The sequence below is a fragment of the Prinia subflava genome, assembly GCF_021018805.1.
Source record: "Prinia subflava isolate CZ2003 ecotype Zambia chromosome W unlocalized genomic scaffold, Cam_Psub_1.2 scaffold_2cwr_NEW, whole genome shotgun sequence".
Lineage (NCBI taxonomy): Eukaryota > Metazoa > Chordata > Aves > Passeriformes > Cisticolidae > Prinia > Prinia subflava.
This window is the reverse complement of record NW_026960607.1, coordinates 3,693,879-3,718,803: the sequence shown is the minus strand read 5'-3', so window position 1 is coordinate 3,718,803 and position 24,925 is coordinate 3,693,879. Positions and strand designations below refer to the sequence as shown.

General features: G+C 44.1%; 1 protein-coding gene across 1 annotated transcript in view; it reads left to right on the top strand.

The window, feature by feature from the left end:
• Window positions 1-1,180: 1,180 nt before the first annotated feature.
• Window positions 1,181-24,925, top strand: part of TLL1 (tolloid like 1) — a 141,753-nt gene continuing 118,008 nt past the window's right edge. Inside the window, exons 1-2 of the mRNA XM_063424242.1 lie at window positions 1,181-2,650; window positions 2,731-4,682. Coding sequence (XP_063280312.1) covers window positions 4,421-4,682 — 262 coding nt within the window. The 5' untranslated portion in view covers window positions 1,181-2,650; window positions 2,731-4,420. The remainder of the gene's footprint in view (window positions 2,651-2,730; window positions 4,683-24,925) is intronic.

Genomic DNA, 24,925 nt, shown 5'->3' with positions numbered 1-24,925 from the left:
CACCCACCTAAAACTCCACACTAGATGGAGGCCTAAGTAGCAGACAGATAGCCAAAGAATGAGGAGAAGGTGTGAGCAACGATGATTCATATGTATTTTTTTTAGTTCTGTGATTGTTTGTCTTCTGTACATACTTGACCTTTTTTTAAAGGTTTTTGTTTGTTTGGGGTTTTTCTGATTTTTTTTTGTTTGTTTGTTTTGGTTTTTTTTGTTCTGGTTGTTTCTTTTTTGTGTAGGAAGAGCTGAAAAGCCTCCAGCTTTCTGGATTAAATAATGATAATAATAATAACAATTAAAAAAAAATACTACCACCATAACTACATAACTGACATAACTACATTTACCATTATCTCTGTCCCTGTAATATACCCACAAATCAGGAAATTTAAAAGAAAAGGGAAAATGGCTTTGTTGTTGCTGTTGTTGTGTTCCTTTGGTTGGTTCCCTTCCAGCTTAAGCATTCTGTCTTCCTGACTATGTATTCGTTTCTTTGGAAACAGCTGTAGGATGGATTTTTGATTGAGTCTATTGTCAGATGGATTATCAGTTGTGAACTTTTTGGAATGGTAGACATGAATGTGTGATAAGGAAAAAAATTTTTTACTAAAAATGTTTCAAAAATTTGCATCTCGAAAGGAGCTAGGTTGAATAATTAACAGGTTACTTAGGGGAAAAGTGTTTTTTTTTAATGTGGAACAGTTTGGTTACTAGGAAAAAAAATCTTTAAATATAAAGAAAGCTTTTTACTAATGTGACTGATGGAAATATTAATACCTAAGCAATGTAGAATAATTTCTGCAGAGCTGCAATGCATATTTTAAAGAGTAATTCTAATGTGTAGCTGCTCTGGGTTACAAGCAGAAAACAGCTTTTACCCTGACATATACACACATTTGTTACAGCACTCATGTGCCCAGATTTCTGCATGACTCCCATCTAGCGTTTCTGAGTTTGTTTCCTGTCTTAGTCAGGGCTCTGCAAGGCCAGCTGTCCTCAGGACTGTGAGTGCTTGGTGCTGCTCCACCTGTGCTGGGGATGCTGAGGTCGGGGCAGATTGAGGCTGAAGGTGACGTCAGTGCCTACCTTGCTGGGAGAGTTAATCTCCCGCTGCAGAGGCTCTAATAATCTCCTCACTTGGGAGACTGGCATGTTGAGGATTGCATCTTGTACATTCCTCTTCTTGGGCTGTAAAGCAATCAGCAAAATCAGTGTTTCTAAAGCTCTGTTGACAAACATGTTCCCGCTAGACAGAGATTGTTTCTTTTTGGGGTGGAGGTGCAAAGGCACGGGAATGAAAATTGACTTTTTAAAGGTGTGTATACAGGAAGCAAGAGCAAGCAAAGTAACAAAACTAGCTTAGAGGGGTCCACTTTTTCAAATGAGCATGTAATTAATAACACTGAAAAAATATCTCCTTTACAGACATAAAAAATAACAGAAATTATATTTCAGACTGAATCAGGTTGGTTTCTTTAGCAAAACACAGCCCACCAAACCATGACACTGCAAGCAGAGGAATCATCGGCCCAAACACTGCTCTGAGGGACTGGCAGAAAGGGTCTCTCTCTGATAACTCCCTTGGAGTCAGTTCCAAGTGTCTGATGTGGCCAGTCATAGAAAGTATATTGAGGAAGAGGGAAAAAGACCAGGCCATAAGTTTCTCAGGCTTTTCTTTCATCTGGCCTGTAGTGCTTTTTGAGGGCTTTATGACACAGAGCAAACTGAACTGCTGGGACAAAGATTGCCTAGTGAAGGCTGCACCTTTTCAGTGGCAGCTACCCATTCCTCGGCTTTCAAGTTTGGAGCAACAAGAGTGAGTTAGGAGTAACGTGGACACAGCATAGATGCCAAAAATATAAAGAAGCACACAGATGCTTCAAAGACACTGATGCTACTCGGTGCCAGACTTCTTAACATTGTTAAACTCCTGTTAGCTCTGTCTTAACCGACCCTTCCAGTTTTAATGTTAGGACCTGCTGAGAGCACCTATCTATAGCAGCACTGACCCTTCGCTCGCAGGACGGCAGGGGCAGACGCTGGGTGCCCGGGTAGGCGTTACTGCTTTCATCATTCGAAAGGAGGCTTTGCACCTTGCCCCTACCCGAATTTTGGGGGCAGCTAAGTCTTGACAGCGGCGATAGGAAGTTGTGCCCCCTCTCTCCCTCCCTGGACAGTAAAGTGTGCCCAGCCGGAGTTCTAAGTGCTTTCGGCGTGCTCCCCGCCCCGCGGCACCCGGAGCGGCCCGCGGCGCTGCCTGCGCTCCTGGCACGACCAGGGGAACGGGCTGTCTCCGGATTTCCTCCTCTGCCACAGAGGGAAGGCTACCGGGAAGTGCTGTGGGGAGAGCGAGCCTGTGTGGGCTCGGGCATGAGAGAAAGACACAGCCACCTCTCCGCGGCAGCTCTTTCAAAAGTCCGTGTTAAATGTGACACCCCGGCGAAATGGGAGCAGAAGAAATACCCCTCTACCCGCCCGTCGTAGTCCTCCCCGCCCTTTTCCATGGAAACTCGTAAAAGGAGGAGGAGTAGAGTTTGCTACGAAAAAGTCTCACCTTGGTCTGAAACAGTTTCAGGCGTTTCTGCTGGATCGGAGCTGCCCGTCTCGGGGGAGGGGAGGAGGCAGGCAGGGAGATCCTTGGCTACCTACACATGTATATATATTTTTTTCCCGCTTAAACTTATTTTATTCCAGCAGCACGTATCTCCACCCCCCCTCCCCCTCCCTCTCCAGGTTGATCGGCTGAAATGAGGCTTTTCCAGCTGATCCCTTCTCGGGCTTTAAAACAAAACCCGGCCCCGCGCAGGCGGCGGCAGCTCGGGGCGCCTCGGCGCTGAAGCGCGGCGGGGCCGGGCGAGGCCGGGCAGGACACCGCGGAGCGGGGCGGCGGCTCCCGCCGAAGCTTCGCTTGGAAAATAAACCTCCACCACTTTCCTGGAGATCCACGTGAGAGCAGGAAAGCCCGACTGCAAGATCTCTGCGCTGCTGCATGCTGCAATTTTACTTTTTGTTTGCCTTATATTTTTTTTCTATTTGTTTGTTCTTACTTTCATTTTGAAACCGGTTCCCAGCTGCTTGGCTGAACTTCTGGAGACCAGTGGACCTTTTATAATACCTTCTTCTGTTTTAAACAAACTGTGGGTTCTTAAACTTTTCTCTTTCCCCCTACCCCTCACTCCTTAACCCCTACCCTTCAACTTATGGGGCTAACACTGCAAAGCAGCGGCAGCAGTGGGGGAAATAGACAGACACTGATTTATTTTCCTGTCTTCTAAATTCTAGTTAATTCTTCTCATTGTCCTCATCACCCATTTTCTCGAGCTTTTTTTGGCTGCCGGGTGTCGATCTGTGCATTGTTTTATCTGATCTCGATCCTTTTGTTGTTGTTGTTTAAATGCCATGCACTGCTTATCTAGAGAGAAAGCTATATGGAGACAGAGGCATATAGTGAATGCGTGTGTGTTTCCATAAGACACACTGTCAAGGGAGCAGATCAGAAGCAGCCCGGATCCTGACTCTGACTGTATGAATAAGTAAGCAGGATGCTGAAGACTGTATGTTAGTTGCCTGTAAGGTTTTCGTAAGTTAAAGGGGGACGGAGGAGGGAACACAGGCCAGAGACAGCTTAGAGTGTTTGTGCAGACGGGGGCGAAGCTCTGACACTTTGCTCCTTCCAGCATAGCTGCTGCCTCCCATCAGTAGAGCTCCGCGGTTTGCTGTAGTGCACCCCACCTCCCCTCTCTCCTTCCCCCTCCTTTCTCCCCGCTCCCTTTTCTTTCTTTTCTTTCTTTCTTTCTTTCTTTCTTTCTTTCTTTCTTTCTTTCTTTCTTTCTTTCTTTCTTTCTTTCTTTCTTTCTTTCTTTCTTTCTTTCTTTCTTTCTTTCTTTCTTTCTTTCTTTCTTTCTTTCTTTCTTTCTTTCTTTCTTTCTTTCTTTCTTTCTTTCTTTCTTTCTTTCTTTCTTTCTTTCTTTCTTTCTTTCTTTCTTTCTCTTTTTTTTTTTTCTTTTTTTTCTTTTTTTCCCCTCTCCCCGAGGTAGTTTGCTAATGTGCAGCCCGGATCCATCTTCTGGCAGCATCAGCGGGACCGGGGTCTGCGGCGCGGTGGGCGCGCAGCGGGGCGCGGGCCCGGCGCGGAGCGGGACACGGGCAGCAGCCGCCGCCGCCTCCTCCGCGGGAAGTTTGGCTGGGGTTTGACAGAGGCGAGGGGAAGCCCTGACAGACAGGATCTCCCGGCCTGAGTCCACACCCTGTGCCCACCCACACACCCAGCAACTTTTACCCGGCGAGGGGGCAGGGGGGGCAGCGACGCTCATGCTCCTCACTCTGTGTCGCACCGGTCTGACTGGGGCTACCTAGGCAGCACCGTCTCTTGGAAGAGCCTCCAGGTGGAGAAGGAAAAAATTACCAACCTCCCCCAAAACCTATGGTTTCTCCATCCCTTACCCTTCTTTCCCAAACCGGCGTGTACAGCAGAGCCGGCCGCCTAGTTCACCCTCGCCCTGCTCGCCACCTCTCCGCCCGAGGGAGGATGAAGATGCTTTGCTGGAGGATGGCACTGTGGCTGGCCGGGTGGACTGTCTGCGGGAAGCCTTCTTCCTGCTCTGGCCTTGATTATGACTACACTTACGATTTCACTGAAGAGGATAAAGCCGAGGCGATAGATTATAAGGATCCTTGCAAAGCCGGTAAGTGACTTCCACGTCTAATGCAGCTCCCCGTCCCCTCCCCAGATGGTGACTTTGTCTCGGCTTTATTTACGCGGGGTGCGTGACGGGGGAGTCCCGGGCTCACCTGCTCCCTCCCGGGGCAGCGGCGGCCAGCGCAGCCGGAGCTCCACGTCCAGCCCCCTTGGCTGGGGAAGGTACCCGGGACCTGCTGTTCTGGGACTTCCCACTTACTTCCCTGCGGTCTCCGGCGGGGCTGGGAGAGGGGCGCGGAGACGGGCAGAGCTGGCCCGGCCGCCACCGCTCCGCGCCCCGGGGGTGCCGTGCCGGCCGAGGAGCCGCGGAAGTTGCGGGGAGCATTTCGGCGGCGCTCGAAGGTGTCGAGGCGGAACTGTGACCCGCAGCACCAGCCGGGAACACGGAGCGGCCGCGCCGGGCTCCGTCGGAGGGTGGCGGCTTCCCCCCGGGCGCTGCCCGCCCCCGCGGCGGGAGCGGGTGCCGCCTCCGCCTCCCCCTCGCCTTCTTCCATCGCAACCTGTCGCTCCCCGGCCGGGCACCCCTTCCCGTGGGCCGGGGCGGGCATTGATGCCGATGCGAGGAGCGCGGCTCCCGAGCGGGAGGGCGGCTGGTGACTGTCTGCCGGGGGCTCCAGCAGCGGGTCCCGCTCCCGGAGCCCGCCGGGTGCGTGCTGCGGGCTGGTGTTCCAGCCTGTGCGGTGGTGCCTCCTGCGTGCTCGGTGCCTGACAGATCCCTTTCTGCACTGTGCGGGAAGAGCTGAGTTACAGCGGCTTCTCACTTTGTACAGTGGTTTTCTAGAACGTTTATCCTACTGATATAGGACTGCAGCCTCTAATGCCAGTTACAACTCTTCACCCGTTAAAGTTGTCAGTAACAAGAACTGACCTCAGGAACGGGGTTCACTGGTATTTCAGTAGACAAACGTATCTCGGTGATGCTTTTTTATCCTACCTAAGGTGTTATCAACAACAGTGGTCGTCCATTCCCAACCGCTCTATTATTAAACAAGTGCTCAAGTTTTCTAGCAGCCTCCTTTGCATTAATTAATTTTATATTCTGAAAACTAGTTCAGCCAAAGGTTGTGTTCACTATATCTGTGTGGTTTTCTTTAATTTATTGAAGAGAATGTGGTGTACATATATGCCAAATATGCAGACACTCTGTTTTTCTAATCACAGAAATATTTGGTTCCTAAGTATGAATTGTTAGGTCTGACTTGCTTACAGCTGAAGTTGTAAGTTCAAAAAGAACAAAGCAACTGCAAAGAAAACATTATTTTTTTCCTCAATTAGCACTCACAAATAAGTATAAGTAACTGGTCATTGTTAACCTGAACTCTTTTCTTCTGGTCTGTAATTCTTTAAGAAGATTCATATGGATCATTTCATATAATGAGAAATCCATATTTACTCTCAGTTTGCTGTGGGATTCTTGTTTCATAGTGGGAATAATTAGCAATAATAATTCATGATACTAAGTGTTTTGAGGTTATGCATGATAGAAAGGCATCAGTAGGAGACTGCAATTTGATCTGCATTGCCAATTCTCTGCCATCCCTTTGTTTTGCCTGGAGAAAGAAGCATTTGTTTGGAAAATTTGGTCCATGGAAACATTTTATTGAAGTTCTTACTTGTGCTGCTTCACAAGTATAGGGAGCTCAGGTACTACAGGGACAAGAGACAGGTTGAAGAGTTACCTGATGTAGTTCCTCTTAGTCTTAAAAGCTGTCACTTTGAGGTTCTCTATCCAGTAAAAAAACCCCATTTTTTTTGTTTGTTTCTTTGCGTGTGGTAGTTCTTCAGAAATAAAAAGGCGCTTCACTGCTGCAAACCGAGTGTGTACCATGTACCCATCATTTTCAATAAACAATTGAAAGCTCTCTCTATATATATCAATGAAACTGATCCTCCAAGAGTATTTCCCAATTCACTTTTCCTGCCAGACCTTCCGTAAAGGCTCCATTAATCTCAGCCTGTAAAGTGCTGGTGCCTGATCAAAGATGCTGGGAGTAGTGGGTGCTCAGCCTCTTTTAGCAGCACAGCCCAAGTGTGTGTTCTCCCTGGGTCAGCTCTTATCATCTGGGGTGGGTTTGGGACTCCCAGGAGTAAATTTACTGATCTCTGCCATCAGGATGGGTTCCACAGTGAGGCCCTATAGAAGGACAAAGCCAGGCTTCACACTCAGGGGTGTGAGGCGTTCACACTCAAATTTGTGTCACTCTATGCGCAAGGTAACAGGATAGAAAAAGAGAACTCTTGCTGAGATAATGCTCAAGGTATGCAAGTTTTGTAGATATAATTAACACCTGCTTTTACTGCATCTTGAGGGCCTGCAGCTGAAGCTGTAAAAGTGCTGCTTTTTTTTTTTTTTAAGCTGTTCAGGCTGATCAGTTGGGTCAGTGTTCTCTTAGGAACCAGATATAAGTGAATTTCTGCAACTTAGAAAATACCCAAAGTCATTTACCTAGTGACATGCTTCAAAAACTCCAGTGATACCCATGCAAATTTTAGACATGCTAGAATAATTTGACCTACCCCCAAATATGCTGATGCAAGATTGTTTCACCTGTATTTTAGAAGTTATTTGCGTTCAAACTTTCTCTGGTGAGTAGTGTTCGCTGCTTAGTTTTTACTGCATAGACTGCATTTGTAATCTTGTGACAGAAAGCACTGTACAAGGGGCATCATATCTGTAGTTAGATGAAGTTATAATTCTGTATCTTCTTATAGATACCTACTTCTGTTGAATAAATGTTCTTTTGGTAGGTCCTTTTCTCCCTGTTTTATTGTGAAAAAAACTGAAGAAATTTACCAGAAACACGTGACAGCCTCTGAGAGGTTATTTATGGGTATTCTGTGGGATTTTTTATGGGTACTATATGTGTATTTTAACATTTTCACAATCATTTTAGTGAATGTGCCCAGAATCATACTGTTGCTTTGACTTAAAATTTCCAGGAGCAGCACAGTGTGGGATGCTATGGAGGCTGAAAAGTACATTTTCTTACAATAAGAATATTTTCTTAATCCAGCGTTGTGAAAAATCTACAGATTACAGGTGTCTGTCCGATGATCTGTGGAACTGGGAGGTGTTTCTGGAACTGATGTTGCCATTTGCGTTGAAACCAGCAGCTACTGGATGCAACAACCCCAAAGTACAGTCTCAGTAGTGAAGACTCTACATTGGGAACCCTGGAGTTACAGGGAAGAGAAGGGCCTGGAGAAATGTTGTGATGCTGTTGGGGAGACAACCATTGGAAGGAAGCTGTTGACATTGTGCAGAAGAACTTGATGAGCTGTGTGGTTTCCGTGGGTTTATCTGCAGACCTTTAACCCGTGTGTGAATTTTGGGTCATGCTACTCCTTATAAGAATCCTGGCACACTGTAACAGCGGGATGTGACGTAACTCAGTTTATGTGCTTCTAATGTCTTGGATGTTTCCTTGAGTCTCTCTGCAGGATATTGCCCTCAGTGTTTACTGTTGTGAGTTCAAATGTAAGGCATTCTTAGTTCATCTTCAAGATCCAATATGCCAAAAGATGTGAAACTGAGAACACCATACTCTAAATCTAAGGACATAGATCAGCATTTGTATAATCAGATACCACTCAAAAAAAGAAAATGCTGAGTTAGATTTCAAGGGGCATCATCAGAATTTCAAATTGCAGCATGCACCTGTGGATTCCTGAAGTTTTTCCTTTTTTTTCATTCTTACCACAGTTTATGACTTATTCAGGATATCTGCTGAGAAACATAGAGAGATGGCTAGAAAAATCATTTCCCATCCTGTAATACTTGTTCATAGCCTGTACTTAGTTGATACTCAAGGTGTCTTGAAGGCTTTTGTTTTGTTTTCTCAACACCTTTGTTTTCCTAAAACAAAGCAAATTAAAAAAGAGGCTTTACTCTGGCATGGTCTTCCAATTAAAATACCATGAACTGTGGGATATTAGGCAAGTCTTAGTTTTGTTATACAGCCACCGCTCTGAGATCTGTTTCAGCCTCTGGACAGCAGGCTGTCCTCAGATAAGTCTCTATTAGCATTTCTCCTGTGAGGTATTTCACTTCCTAAAACAAGTGTTAAAGGTTTGGGAAATAAGCTTGAAACTAAGTTCTTTGGGCTATTATTTTTCCCTTTTGTGGGCCTGGTTTATTTTTTTTTCCTAGAATTTTTGTCTTGCATTAGGGGAAATTCTCCCAAGTAAAATGTCACTGAAACTTTTACAGTTTTCACTGCAGTTAGTTTGGATTACTCCCCCTGCCAAAACCCAGTTAATTGGGATTTTTTTCCCTTTCAAATGATGCATGAATTGCTTTTCTTTTTTCCTTCAGTGAAGCTAGATAAAAATGTCAAAAAAAAAATTGAAGACAAGCAATTAAATTTACAGCTTTATACCTTGAAAGTTCTTTAGCATGCAGTTATTTGACTAAGAACAAATTCTGTATGTATGCATGCCTGCCTGCTTGAGAATTAGAGAAAATTAAGACAGACTGTCCTCACATGTCCATTTCTCCCTCCTGTGAGAACCTAAGGAACTTGTTTATTTTGCACCTTTATAAATAATATTTTAAAAGTTTGGATTGTCTGGAGCAGGGAAATTAGTATTTCCCACATCACTGAAGCATCAAACCTAATAATGTATTTTATTTGTGAAATAGCTGAAGAGGAAAGATTGATGGTAAATGTTGAGTACAATTGTTATAGTGTCATCTGTAACCGCAGTCTAACTATTGTTTCCTGATGTTGTAGCAGCAACTTTCTATTCTGCTACAATTTTATTTTAGTTTCCCTCTTGTGCTCTGGGACGTGTGTTCCGTTGTAAGCATTCTAATTGTGCATTCTGCTAATAGGAAAATTCTTAAAACCTTTGATTATATATTTTGAATCTGTTGTATGATTTAGGTAATCAAGATCTTTCACATTTATAGTTCAGTCATGTAGTAGACTCTTAAAGCTATATTGTGCAGTTTTTACTAATATAGAGGTTGTGCTGCTAATATCACTAGCCAGATTGACAGAACTGTGACTGTTCATGTAGTAAATGCGTAGTGTAGGCAGCTGAAACAGAAACAAGCTTTTCTGAATAGTCTTCCCAACTGGTTTCCATCCTGTTGTGGATAAACATATAGGGTTAATAAAACTACTGACAAATTTAGCTTTTAAATATTTTCTTCCTCCCAAGAATTCTCCACCATTACTTTATCTTTTATGCCCTTAAATGTGGTATCTCAACACCTTTGAAAGAGATTTGTGAGAACATGAAGTTCTTTTCCTCCTCAGCTTCATTGAAAAAATTAATTCAGTATGAAACTCTGGGGAAACTACATTAAATTAATATGGTTTATGTTCTAACTTTGTGAATATCCTTCCACACCAAAGGCTCAATTTCATGTCCAGACCATTTTCCATAGGCGTCTATTTCTAAATATATATCTGAAATAAAACCCCCTGTAGCCCCTCCAATGTTCCTAGGCTAGCCCAAGCCTTAGGGGGCTTTGGAGGAATATTTCATGGACAGGACAAAGGATTCCAAAAGAGGCTCTGACCCCCAGCTGCAGTTCAAGACGTTTATTCCAGGTGGTGTCTAGAGGGGAAAGAGGGCATGTGCAGAGGAAGAGGGTCTTTTCTAGCTTCTGCCAGGGAGGGGTGGCTTGGGACACAGCCAATAGGGTCAGAAAGGGGGGGAAGGGTTAAATTACATGGTTACAGGCTCTAGGGCTCCCTGAGGGGGGAGAAACCCTTCGCCAAGGGAATGTAACATCTCACCCTTTTTTTGTTTACCAAGGTAACAAGAAAAAAACCATCAAGTTCATTTTGACACGGAGTGTGTTTTCCCACCACTTATGATTGGTAGGGAAATCAGACCGCTTTAGGTTTGCCAACTCTATGTGGTTGACTTCTGAGGTAGAAGGTATGAGGTTGTTAATAGCCTTGAAAATCAAACAGCGTAGGATCCCAAATGCTATTATTACAAGGAAAAGAATAACAAGAAGTAACAAAATTGTTTTAACTATAGAAGTCCACCACCCTGTGAATCCCCAGCACTGAAAAAGCTTGCACCAGGTGCTGCTTGGCATGCACAGACTTTTCTCCTGCATGGGCAGAGGCATACACTGCACCCGAATATGTGTCAATGCTCACATGAACATATTTGAGGTGACCAAGACTAGGAATGTGTGTGATGTCTGTCTGCCACACTTCACAGCTGCCCAGGCCCCTGGGGTTAACCCCCATGGGCATCGATGGCATGGCCTGGAGCTGGCAGTTGGGACAGGTACCCACGATGGCTCGAGCCTGGCTCCGTGTTAGCTGGAATTGTCGGATCAGAGCCGGCACATTTTGATGGTAGTGTTGGTGACTCAGCTTTGCCTGTTGGAAGACATCAGGGAGATGTGCCTTTTCAACTGGTGCAGCAAGGGAGTCTGCCTGACGATTCCCCTCTGCGATCTGACCTGGCAAATCCATGTGTGACCTCACATGCATCACGTAAAACGGATGCTCTCAATGAGAAACCAAATAAATTAGCTTTGAAAGCAACCTGAAGAGATGTTCATTCTCTATTTCTTCGAGCACAGCCTGCTCTGCTCTGGACACTACTCCCGCCACATAGGCAGAGTCGGTTACCAAATTAATTGGTTCTGAGAACTTCTCAGAAGCTCTTACCACTACGGCCAGTTCAGCCACTTGGGGGATCCCTCCAAAAACTCAACATCAGCTTCCCAATGCTGAGTCTGTGGGTTCCTCCAAGTCATCACCAACTTGTTGGAAGCCCCAGATGCATCTGTGAAGACTGTGAGAACTTTGAGTGGTCTCCGACTCCACTTCTCGCGAGGAATGAGGTGGAATTCCTCATTGAACAACTTGTGGGATGGGGCATGGACTGATATTTGTCCCCTGTAGCTGTCCAGAGATAATTGGAGACTGGCATTGCTCTGCAGCAAATGCTCAAACGTCTCTTTGGTCAATCTCTCAGGAGAGTTCTTTCCCTCCTCGGAAAATCTGACCGGGAGGTGAATACATGCAAAGTCACAACCGGCCAATTCCCACAATCGTACCCTGGCCTTCCGAATCAGCTGAGCTATCAGCTCCTGTGGCTCTGTGATGGTCTTAGATCTTTGGTGAGAGAGGAAGACCCACTCTGTGATCAAGAGTGAATCTCTCTGCTCCTCGATCCATTGAAAAATCAAACCATGCAGATGTGGCAGCTTTCCTAGAACAATGAAATGGAAGGGCACCTTTGGCTCACATCGATGAGCCTGCCTCTCCGACAAGGCTTTTTGTACCTTTTCGATTGCTGTCTTCGCCTCTGGGGTCAGCTCCCTGGGAGATATCAGCTCCTTCTCCCCCTTCAATAAATTGAAGAGGGGCTCTAGATCTTGATTTGTGAGGCCTAGCCAGGGTCTTACCCAATTCAAAGACCCACACAGGGAGTGGAGATGCGCTAGAGGTTTTGGATTGCAACCAATTTCTAGGCTCTGCGGAACAACAGTCCTTGCAGTGATTTGCAAACCCAGGTACTTCCAAGGTGGCATCCTTTGAACCTTGTCCTCCTGTAATTGAAATCCAGCAGAGGTTAAAACTTTAACCACTAGGTCAAGCGTGTGTTGGAGTATAGAGTTATTGGGGGCACACACTAGCACATCATCCATGTAGTGAAGGATGATGGCTTCTTTTCTCGTGGTGCGTACCGCAGGCAGCAATGAGGCTACATATTGTTGTCATATAAAAGGAGACGATTTGAGACCCTGGGGAAGAACTCTCCAGTGATAACGCTTCATTGGGGCTTGTCTATTACCAGTGGGAACCGAGAATGCAAACCGTGGGGCATCTTCGGGGTGCAATGGAATTTGGAAGAAACAGTCTTAGATGTCTAAGACAGCCAATTGCCAATCTTGAGGGAGCATTGTTGGAGTGGGAATCCCTGGTTGGTGGGGTCCCATGTCTTCTACAATTTTGTTTATTTCTTGTAGATCATGGAGCAAACTCCACTTGTCCTTCCCCGGTTTCTTTATTACAAAGACCAGGAAATTCCAGGGGCTTGTGATCTGTACAATGTGTCCTTGAGCCAATTGCTCTTCCATGAGCTCCTCAAACGCCTTGAGCTTCTGTTTACTCAAAGGCCATTGTGCTACCTGTAAGAGCTTCTCGCTGAGGGCTGAGTCGGCGACAAAGTATTTCTATAAGCAAAGCAACTCTAGTAGCACGTAGTTTATTGTGAGGGCCCTGCTTGTAGCTGCTAGGCACAGCTAAAGCAGGCCAGGAGAGCAGGAAAAGAGAGCAGGGAAAAGAGGGGGAAAAGAGCGAGGGAAAAGAGAAGAGGAAAAGAGAGGAAAAGAGAGAAGGAGGTTCTAAATACCGTACAATAAATGTCTTTCCGAGTTGAATAGTCTGTGTTGGACCAACCAATCTAATACAAGATACCAATCTCACAACATTTACATACAGCCAATAGAATGGTCCCATTACCTTTGGCAAGCAGAAGGGTATTGTTTAATCAAGGGAGATGGCCCTCAGCCAGGCACACCATTGTTCATTTGCTGATGGCTCGGTACCCCACACCCTAAATCTCAAAGCTTGCTTTCATTTCTATCTCACCTGTTGATCTCATACTCCCAGAATCAAAACCATCATATTTACAATGTCTTTCTACTTCATCCTTCCTAACAGCTACCCATCTTGGGGTGTTTTCCAACCACTTTTACTTTTGGGTAGGGCGCTCCACAGTGGCTATTTGCAAAAATCCTGGGGTGTCTTAGGAATGACCAATTGGACTCCCCACTGAGTCATGGTGTCTCTCCCCCAAAGTGGGGCCGTATAATCTGCTATGAAAGGACAGACAATCGCCACGTTTCCGTCAGGTCCCTCAATTTGCACGACGTTTTTTGAAATCCTTGCCAATGTTATTCCTCCTATGCCCTGAAGTTTGCCAGCCACAGGTTGTAATTCCCAGTTTGATGGCCACATGCTTTGCGGGACTATAGCAATGTCTGCGCCTGTGTCTAAAACACCAGCCACTAGGAGGCGCTCTGACCCACAAGCAATGTTGCATGCCATAGAGGGTTTAGGTTCTCCCACCACTTCTGCCCAGTAGACCTCTGGTGATTTTCCATCTGCTGTGATCTCTTCTGGAACCATAATGGCTTGGGAAAGAATTTGCCCCTCTACCAGGTAAAAGGGTGGGTGCATGCTGCATGCCAACAACATGAGACCTATTATTTTTCCCTTCAGGGTCATGGGAGCTATCTCAATTTCCAAGGGTGTGTGTGCTGTGGCCCCATTACCAAAATACTCACTGTCCAATCCCATGTGATAAACCGTCAGGTCCTGTGAGATGTTTGACAGGTCCACTGTTATGACCATCCACTCAGTAGATCTGAAATGAAAACCTTTGGTAGTTACAAGCCTGAAACAGCCTAGTGGCTGCCAAACCTTATTAGTTGAACATTTAACATATACATTTTTCTGCAAACCCACACCGTGTGACCCACCCTCCCCTTTTTTTTTTTTGAGAGAGGCTTTTGCCAATGTGAGTCCCGCTATATTTATATCTTTGCGCGTTGTAGTATCAACAGTGGGCACGCGCTGTAAATTCAGTTTTTTTGTTTGTTGGATTTCTTCTGCTTCTGGGTCTGAGGACAGGTTCTGGCAAAGTGTCCTGGTTTCTTGCTTTGGAGGCAGATGATGCGCTGCAGCTGGTCTGTTGACATTGGTTGCCTCTTTGGGTTTGGCACCACCGGTGCTGTAGGCTGTGGGTGGGCAGGTCCTGGATTCCTTTTAGGTGTGCAGAACATTTCCACTCTCTTTGAACAAGCCTCTGTCATCTGGGACAGATTAGGCAGAGGTTCTAGAGGAAGGCTAAGAATAATTCTACGACAGGTCTCGTTAGCATTCCTTTGAGCCATCTCCTTAATCAGTTCTGCCTGCCCCACGGGGTCTTGTACTTGTTGTTCCACCTGTGTCCTCAGATGATCAACAAACTGCAAGAAATTCTCTGTAGCAAATTGTTTAATATTGCCATAGCTGCCCTTCTCTTCTATTGTTGGTAGCTGATAAAACATTTTCTCTGCAACAGCACTAATCCTATGTAAAATTGTCTTGGATAACATTCGAGTTTGTTTTTCTGGACAATACCAGACACCTTCCCCACAAAGGTGTTCAGGTGTAATATCATGTCCTTCAGTGTCTTTAGCTGCAATAGGGGTTTGATGCATCTCATGTAATAATGTTTTTAAAGCTCTTTTCCTCATACTATCCCACAGATCATACTCTGAGGGAGATAACAGACATCTAAATAAGTCTTTGATGTCACTGGGCACCATTTCATTAGAATGAAATGTGGCTCGAAACATGCCCTTAAATATTGCGCTAGATCTGCCAAACTCACATTGAGTTTCGCAAAGTTCTTTCTTATCCTGGTCAGAAAGTGGCTGGTATTGCCTGGTTCCATGCTTTCTACCAGCATATGTGACAGGAGCAACAGAGAAAATGTTTTCATCTATATTTGCCAAAGGTCTTAAAATTTCTGCTGATCTCCCAGTGTCTGGGGACATAGGAGGTACAGTGTTTGCAATCCCCTGGGGGTTGGGAAAAGGAGGCTCTCTCCCTCTGTCCTGGCTCCTTGGCAGAGGCTGTTCCCCTTCCCTCTCTGTGAAGGAATGCCCCCCCTCCCGCTGTGCACTCACACACCCCGCTGTGTGTGTAAGGTGCGAGGGGCCCACCCCCTTCACTGCTGCCGTGGTGGCCCAGAGGGAGGCACGGGGAAGAGGCGTGGAGCGGGGCTGCCGAAGGGACAAAGGGATTGGGAAAGGGTTATTGAGTAGGGGCGGGGATCGGGGGGTGGGGGGGGAAAGGGATTATGGTAAGAAGGTCTGGGCACATGGCAGTTGCCATTATTGTTCGGCACGTGAAGTGTTGCTTCCAGGGGATCTGCAGCATGGCCAGCGCCCTGGAGAGGCATCCCACCCCTGGAGGAGTCTGCCCGAGAAAAACCTAGTGTGTTAAAGGGGTGCTGCGAGGATGGTAAACCAGGGTATAAGGGAGGGTCGGAAAGGGGATTACGGGGGGGGGGGTTTATAGGGCTGGCTGGTTTTTTGTAACTCCAGGAGCTGTTTACAAGCTTGCAAAAATATGGGAATAAATGAAGAAGCTAATTCATGATTTTCTTCAGCTTGTTTTGTGAGTGCACCCCCAGCCTTGTCCCAGAACGATACACTATCTATTTGCAAGAAGTCAGCTTCTGGCAACTGATTTTCCAGCCAGTGAACGGATTTTTTCTGCAGCCTTTTGGAAATTCTAACATTAATTAAAAGATCTTGAAGCTGTTTTAATACACTCTTTTGGTGAACAGATAACCGAACGCCCATTTTTGTATATTTCTGAAAGCTATTTGTTCAAAATCCACCCACCGGATGCAATAATCTGGCTCTACAGTCCTGTGTCTCCTAGATACAGAGAATACAGGCAGGGAAACTCCGGGGCCGAGATCGCTTTTTAGCACCGTTTTTGTCAGCTCTGGTGGCACCGGGGGGATCCTGCAGCCTTGCCTGGCTTGTGGGAGACCTGCCCGAGCCGGGGTTTCCCCGAATAACACGGCTCCCTGGGGCAGAGCGGCTCCAAAACAGAAAAAAAAAAAACAACCGCGATTCTGGCCGCAGGGTCCTAATGCCTGCCCGCCTACCACAGTCCCAATGGTAAGAAGTTACTCCCTCCCAGTTTGAAGGTTATTCCCAGGGTAACAGCCAAACGGGGGTACTTACCTAATTTGTGGGAGTGTGATGCTGAGCCAGGAGCAACCGAAGGTCCTGTCTTAAGCTCACTCGTGATTGGGCGAAACCACAAGCTACGAGCTCTATCCCTACACACTTACAGCTACAGAATGTGGCCAAAAATGCCGTAGGGGAATTGATCTTCCCAAAAGTTTCTGAGACCCTTTTTGGGGGTCTCCAGCTCACACGTGGGCTTCTAGAAATTCATAAAAACCCAATTGGGCGCCAATTGAAAATAAATCCTCCTTTTTAACCCCTCCAAAGTTCCAAGCTAGCTCAGGCCTTCTCAGGCTCTGGAGGAATATTTCATAGACAGGAAAAAGGACCCAAAAGAGGCTCTGACCCTAAGCTGCAGATCAAGATGTTTATTCCAGGTGGTCTCCAGAGGGAAAGAGGGCGTGCACAGAGGAACAGGGTCTTTTCTCAGCTCTTGCCAGGGAGGGGCAATTTGGGACACAGCCAATGGGGTCAGAAAGGGAAGGAAGGGTCAAACTACATGGTACAAGCTCTAGGGGTCCCTGAAGGGGGAGAAACCATTCCCACAGGGGAATGTAACAGACATTAACTTTTCTATGCGACTTGCTTTTCTATATAGCTGTTGTGTACTTCCTGGAAGTTAGCTTTTGATCCAAACTTAATACTGTTTTTGTGTAATAGGTAGTAACTACTGTTTCCCTTGTTTTAAAATTTATTTTGGATTCAAGAAAGGTGATAATCTGAATAACTAATGAACTATGTATTTTAATATTTTTAAATAATTCAAGAAACTGAATATTCACTTCTAAAGTTTCAGAATAAAGAGTTGATGGAATCACCAAACTGAGGCACAAACTTGAAATTGTGTAGGAAAAATGTTTGCACAAAATAAATGTTAGGACATAATGAAAGTTTAGCATAGACTACATGTCAGTGTGATGTTACTGCTTTCAGTCCTCTGGGCATTCATAGCCACATGCCTCCCTGTCTGTTCTTCCATTCACTAATTACTTGGAACACAACTATCACTTTGGGCAACAAAGACAAATCTGTAAAATCTGTGTGTCTCTACAAACACTGTGTAAATCACCAACTGTATTTCATAGAGGTAGCATTTAGAAGAGAGCAAGCCAAGGACTGGAATTATGCTTACATTTGTGGCTTAAATAAATGGCAGGGGTTTTTTTCTTTGCTTATAAAAATTTTCAAGCTATCAAGTAGATATAATCAAATAAGTATGAATGAACCCACTCCATTTCCTCAGATTTTTGTACAAAAATTCTCATTGATAAAATATTAATTACACTATGGTTCTAGGCTAGGTAGACAAAATGTATGGACAAATAAATTTTTCACTGTAGCTATGTGTTTTTTTATTTTCATATGTGTTAGGATGTGATGCAGAGCATAAAGTGCCCCATGTGGCAATTCTAAGCTGTTGTAATAAAGATTCTGATGAACCTGCCAATATAATTCTCAGTTGTTTATAGTTTTAGCACATGTGACCTGGATAGTGTGGGCTGAGATTGTCAAACCCACTTCATGTAAGCTTCCTGGCAGTTAAGTGGTAATTTCTGCTGACCACAATAGGTCCTAGACTGGATTTTAGCTACGGATTTCAGAACAAGGTTGGGCTTTGCTGCTGAAGAGGTCTCTCTTGAACTGTCATCTGCCTTAGCCTGTGTTTTGGCATTTGTCCGTTTTGCCCTCTCTGCCTTATTGCAGATTTAAAGAATGAGGGCCACAATCCTCAAACGCAAATTCCTACAACTGCCATAATTTTATAATTAGAGAGGATTACTGCACTCATCTGTAGATTTGATATTATCTTTGGTATTTTAAGATTATTTTGACTGTTGTGGGAGGATGGGATAGAGAAAAGTTATTACATTGCAAATCTTTGAAATTTGGAGGGGAAAAGACCCTGGAGGTAGAAAACCACTTTTTAGTAATTCCCATCCAATTTTATTCAGATTTAATTGAGCTTAAACAGTTCAATTTAGACACACAATTTCCCTTCACCTGATCTTTTTTCTCAGGAATCTGGTTTCAGCCTGCCAAATCCATGTCTGAACCTGGCTGTTACAGGGTGAGGGTCCCAGGCTGCCACCAAAGCACTAGAATACATTATGTTGGGAGCTGACAGAGCAATTTGATTTGGAGGAAAGCAGGTTAGTGAAGTCCCACCTCCTATCCTTAGCTCCATCAGGCTCTCAGAATACCTCCTGGGAGAAAATGTCCGCACAGTTGTTGGGAAATTTGGAGAAGCCTGACCAGGCTTTCTCCGTTAAGCCATAGTCTCTTTTCCCTCCTTTGGGGGCACAAATATGTGGCACAGATCATATGTGGCACAGATCCCACCTCCAGAGTTGGAGGAAAGAGCGGGATAAATTGAGCCATGGCTCCCCTGACTGATGTTGGAGGCAGCACTCAGCTCCATGGGCCATCTCCCTCTCTGGGATAAGGCCTTCCTCTATTGCCAGTTAACTTCCTGCATCCCAGTTGACAGAAGTCTCTGCTGTAAATTCAGGCTGAAACCTGTGATGAGAGGTGCATGGTCCTTGTTGGTGGCCCTGCTAGAAAGTGACTTTTCACTTTTTAAAGCACAGTCTAGGAAGTTACTTTAAAATAATTTTTACCTGTTTTGTAACAATACGTAATAGAAGCATATCATGACATAATCCTTGATGTTGCAAATTATTTTGTTTTCATAAATAAACCTACAATAGAAAAGATGTAAAGTGTTTGTATATCTGTTATGTTAAAATTTAGATTCTTTTGCTGCAGTTTTTTTCCCTAATCATAGTGTTCATAATACAAGGCCCCAAAACAGGAAGCATAGTGCAGTACTTTATATTACCTTTCTTTTAAGGGATTAATTTATGTGACATATCATGGGAGAGATGGAAGAGTTTCAGCTCCTCCAAAAGGTTTGTTTCAAATGTGCAGTCTGAAAAAAGTTTAGGTACAAGGAAAACTAGACCATGCTGTGAAGACTGCTGTATTTGCAAAACAGCCTTAGTGTTATGTCTGTTTCTTGAATTCATTAGCTAAGGTCTTTTGGCAGAAAACTCCATGAGTTTTACTGGTGAGATAGTCTTACATTTTATAGTGGTGAAATGTATAACAATGGCTAGATACTTATCTTTACAGAAAATTGTCTTAATGAGTTACACTATTGCTTTCCTTTCAGAAAGAGCAGTTTTTAAATTCAGTTTTATCAAAATGCAAAGTCATCTGAGCATACAGTTCAGATTAATTTTTCTTCCAAAGAAAATACCATTAAATTTTAGTATTGCCAGCTATTCCTGTCCATTTTATTGTGAGGAAAGACACGATGTGAATATTTGGCTGTCAGCTTATCTGATACTATCTTTTCTATTAAAGAGCAGAATGCACATTGCCAACCTTTTGTTATCTAGTTTCCCGACTGCAGCACAGTGTCAGGCTCTGCCAAACTGGCTTACGTTTGTTAAGTGCTCACCATGGACTTTAGTTATCTTTTCCTGGTAGTCTGCATCTTGCCACTTAGCTGTAAATGTCACACACTCCTCTTCATTCATGCTTCCTACTAAGAGTTAGTTTTATTGAAATTGTGTGCTGAAATATGCAAGTGAGCAGGGGAGAAGAAATAAATTTATTCTGGCCATAGATGCTGCTGCTAAGACTTCTGTAGGGAAAAAGTAAAAATACTGTTCTTGATGGTTACAACCCCCTGTCTGGTGAGTGGAAAAATGGGAGAAGACCCATAAAAATGTCCAAATGCAGAAGATTAAAAATTTTATTCTGATACCTTAAAGCGTAATTAGTGTGGGGTAGTCTTTTTTCTGTATTTGCATAACACGTACCTAAATTTAACTTTCATATTTTAGCTGCAGGCTAAAATATTGACTTTTCAGATGTAATCTTTCCCTGTAATTAAAGAGAGGACAGGAATAATAGAAGCAGAACAGAAGTCAGTATACAAAATGCTAAAAATTGTTACTATTTAACTGGTTTCAGGATATGCTCCTTTTAAGTATCTGATCTGCTGACAGATTGAAACTATAGTGTAAAATACACTATCAAACAAACTCCTTGGTACTTCTAAACAATATTTCACTATAGGTCTCCAAGAGTGTTTTGCTTTTTAAGACATTTTACTGCAAGTAAAATCTTGTTATATATCCACACAGAAGATATTATGTAAGATTAGAACAAAATGTTATTTTGTCCCAAACCAAGTGAAAGACAATTTTCAAAATGTTTCCATAGCAGGGAAGAAATTCCATGCACTCAGAGGAGGGAAAAATAACCAAACCAAAAAAACCCAAAACATTTTATTGTGAAAGCAAACTGCCTTTACATTATTCTGAAGAACATCAAAGTTGTAATATTCAATAGCACAGCATACCCACATGTGATAACAGTGTGCTTTTGACTGTTAAAGAAGCAAACAGTGTAGGATGCAAGTACTGGAAAAGATGTGTACATAGCTGCACACTAGTGTACTCTAGCTGATATTGATTGGTAGGAGACCAAGCATTTATCTCCAGTAGCTACCTATCACTAAATATTTATGTTTTAAAACTTGATCAACATTTTTTCTTGTGTCTTTTTTTATGGTGACACAAATTTCTGTTAAGGATTTTCTTTTCTTTTTTCTCTCCAATCCTAAGCTACCTTCTCTTTCAGACTAATCAGAACAAAGGCTCAGTCTTTCTCTTTTTCCTGCCAAGTGCAGACATGAGATTTTTGCTTTGTTTTAGTATTTCTCTGCTGAAGATGAGGATGCTTCTGGGAGTTGAAAGTGTGGTAGCCTTCTTCAGTGGTGCATTGTTAATATCGTTTGTACAGTGCTCCAGGTTAAATTTCACCTCATTGATTATCGTAATACAGAATTGCCTCAGAAGTTTAGTTCTGCCCCAGTGGAAAATACCAAAGATTCCATTCCTGAAAGCTGCTTTTGCTTCACTGACAGATGACTGCCAGATCAAATAGGATGATGGGAAAAAGCACAAGATCCAAACTGTTCATTTACCTGTCCATCATATATAGCCAAGAGATTTTTGCTTTTCAGATAACTTTGCCATAAGTCAAATCTTATGTGTGTCTTTTTTATGATTACCTTAAACTCAAAGATCATGAGATTACTGTGAATCTTTACTGTCATTTCCTGTACCATTCAAAAAAATAATGTATCTTTCTGTTAAAGCCTCTGAACCAACTGAAACCAGATGTTAAGAATTTGTCCTGTCTTTTCAATTCAGAATTTATATAGGTTTTCTAGGGTATTTTGTAGATCTAAACTAGAAAGTGGTGGGAAGCATGCTGATCATAACATACAAAATTACTCCAGCTGCTACCAAACCTGGCCTGAAGTGGCACAGCCACATCTTGGTGGCAACAGCTTTTGTTGTCAGCTGTAGAATGCTCACTGAATATCTGCTTGCCACAAATACCCTAAAAAGTTTTTGGGTGAAATAAAGTTCTTCTGCAAAACATCAGGCATCAAGGACAGCCAAAAGAAGCCAGATCCATGAAACATAGGCTGTCCTGTTAATGTGTTTGTACTGGCCTCTCACAAAGCAGTGAGAAGGAAAATGTTCTGTCAGTTTGTGTGTGTCAGTTAAAGAATCATATGAATGCCTTGTGTGACTGCTGGGATGCATTTTCTATGTTTGGTAAACATCAAAATGTTTTACTCTAACAGGGATTGGAGTTCAGTAACCATAAAATGAGTAGTTTGAGTTGGTAATTCACTTATTGTATCCATCACATCAAGCACCTAAACTTTTGACTGCTTCTACAATTCTGTTCATTTCCTTGCTTTCTATTATCTCAAGATGGCAAAGGGTGTATTGGAAACTCACTTTTTTCTGGAGTGTGGAATACAGTCTCATTCTTGATGAGCTACAGACAAAAATTAGAGGAGTGATGATTAATGATTAATAAAGTTAATGATCATTTCTACACTGTTAATGCCTTCCCAGCTCCAGTATGCCTTATTCCATAACAATGTGTTATGTCCGGTTTGATCTGTCCTGTTATCAATTTCTGTTTTCTTTATCCTTTGTCAGCAGGACTAAGAGAAGTCACACAGTGAATAAACTTCTTCTCTTTACTATTTTAATGGTGATCAAATCATTTAACATTGTTTCTGTTACATTTTATATTTGGTGATTTCCTCAGGTCTCTCCTTGTACCTTGAAAAATGATTTGCCCGAATCCTTTATGAACCTATTCCAGCCTGTCAGCATTCTATTGGGAGAACATACATGAAAGCTGAACTGTTTTTCCTATGGCCTACTAAGTTTGTTTGCCAGGTGAAATATCTACTGTTCTTTTATACCATTTGTCTGTTAAAATAGCTTACACTTCTGGGGCCACAATGTTGCCCTGAAAATCATGTTTGCCTGGTTATTCACCATTCTGCTAATTCCATGTTGTACTGGTAAGTGGGTCATTAGCAATTTCTCTTGTTTCTGTCCAGCTGCATCCTCAGTGAACCCTGGCCTTTTTCTCAGCTCTCTCCCTTGTTGTTTTCCATTGCTTGCCAATTTGATAAGATACCAAGCAGGTTCTGTCGGATCCACATGCCTAATATTTCTCTGATGAGGTGGACAGAGGTATGAACAGTGAAAGGGTGACCTCTCAGTTGTCAGTCAAGGCATGCTCTGCTTCTTGGCTGCTGTAGAACCAAACTGTTGATTTTGAGGTTGTACGTCATGCAAACTCACAATCCTTTTGGGGAGTTTCTGTTTTCTAGGATACATTTGCTTCCTATAATGAGATCTACATTTTTCACAGGTACATGCACCTGTGTGCCCCTGTTTTGAATGTATGAGTTTTTAAAAATGCACGTGGAATTCGCTGCAAGCAAACTCTTGGTTTGGACAGTTGTGGTTTCAGTTAAGCAAGAAGTACAGGTCACTCTGCATTTAGGACTTGTCTCTCTCATTGTATACAGTTACTGTACCCCCATGCTAAATGCTGATTTTTTCATAAATGTTTCTCTACATTTTTCTAGTTGAAAAATAGTTGTATAGCTTTAAGTTAAGAGAGAACTTGCAAGAAAATAGACACAGATGCATGATAGTTCTTTGTACTTAACTGGGCCTTCCTTTGTCAAAAGGCCATTTTAATCAATTAGTTATGAATGATTTTAACTAATGGTAGTAATATGAAGATAACAGCTTCAATCGTGTATGGAGGAAATATTTTGTTTCTGACATAAGTGTGCTATAGCTACCAAATTAAAGACCAGGTTAGTTCATCCCTTTTATTAAGCTATGGATTTAGAAGTTTTAATTATTTTTATCTTTGAGTGTAAAGTTTTTCTGATAAGTTGACTCCAACTGGCATCCTGCCTTTCTCTGAAAGTCCACTTATCTTCATTACTTTGCTAATAATTTTAAGCTAGCTGCATCTTGCTGTGCAGTAAGACTTCAATCCTAATGAATTATTTATTATTGTTATTTATTAGTAGTAGTATTAGTATTGAAGGATGTTATCAGTTAAATACTCTTAAAGAATTTTAATGCATGGTAGGAATTCCAGTGATAACTGTCACAAAATTTTACTCTCTGACTTGATGTATTTTAAACTCTTATAGTAGGAATGGTCTCTACATTTGTATTTGTGGTATTGTGTTGTAATTTAGATTTAGGAGGGTCCCCGGTGAGGGTTCCCTGGAAGCCTTCCGGGTCCTAGGGTCGTGGGTGTTCGCGTGCTGGTAGGCAAAGACTCTAGACGGCTGGTGAGGTGCTGATGAGGTGAGGGTTTATTTGGAGTCTTACCCCGGGAAGGCAGCATGGTCACTGAGGGAGAGGGGGAAGGGAAGGGGAGAGGGGGAAGGGCAGAGAGGGAAGGGAAGGTGCGGGAAGGTGCGGGAAGGGAAGGGAAGGTGCGGGAAAGGAAGGTGCGGGAAGGTGCGGGAAGGTGCGGGAAGGTGCGGGAAGGTGCGGGAAGGTGCGGGAAGGTGCGGGAAGGTGCGGGAAGGGAAGGGAAGGTGCGGGAAGGGAAGGTGCGGGAAGGGAAGGTGCGGGAAGGTGCGGGAAGGGAAGGTGCGGGAAGGTGCGGGAAGGGAAGGTGCGGGAAGGTGCGGGAAGGTGCGGGAAGGTGCGGGAAGGTGCGGGAAGGGAAGGTGCGGGAAGGGAAGGTGCGGGAAGGGAAGGTGCGGGAAGGGAAGGTGCGGGAAGGTGCGGGAAGGTGCGGGAAGGTGCGGGAAGGTGCGGGAAGGGAAGGTGCGGGAAGGGAAGGTGCGGGAAGGGAAGGTGCGGGAAGGGAAGGTGCGGGAAGGGAAGGTGCGGGAAGGGAAGGTGCGGGAAGGGAAGGGAAGGGAAGGGAAGGGAAGGGAAGGGAAGGTGCGGGAAGGGAAGGTGCGGGAAGGGAAGGTGCGGGAAGGGAAGGTGCGGGAAGGGAAGGTGCGGGAAGGGAAGGTGCGGGAAGGTGCGGGAAGGGAAGGTGCGGGAAGGGAAGGTGCGGGAAGGGAAGGTGCGGGAAGGGAAGGTGCGGGAAGGGAA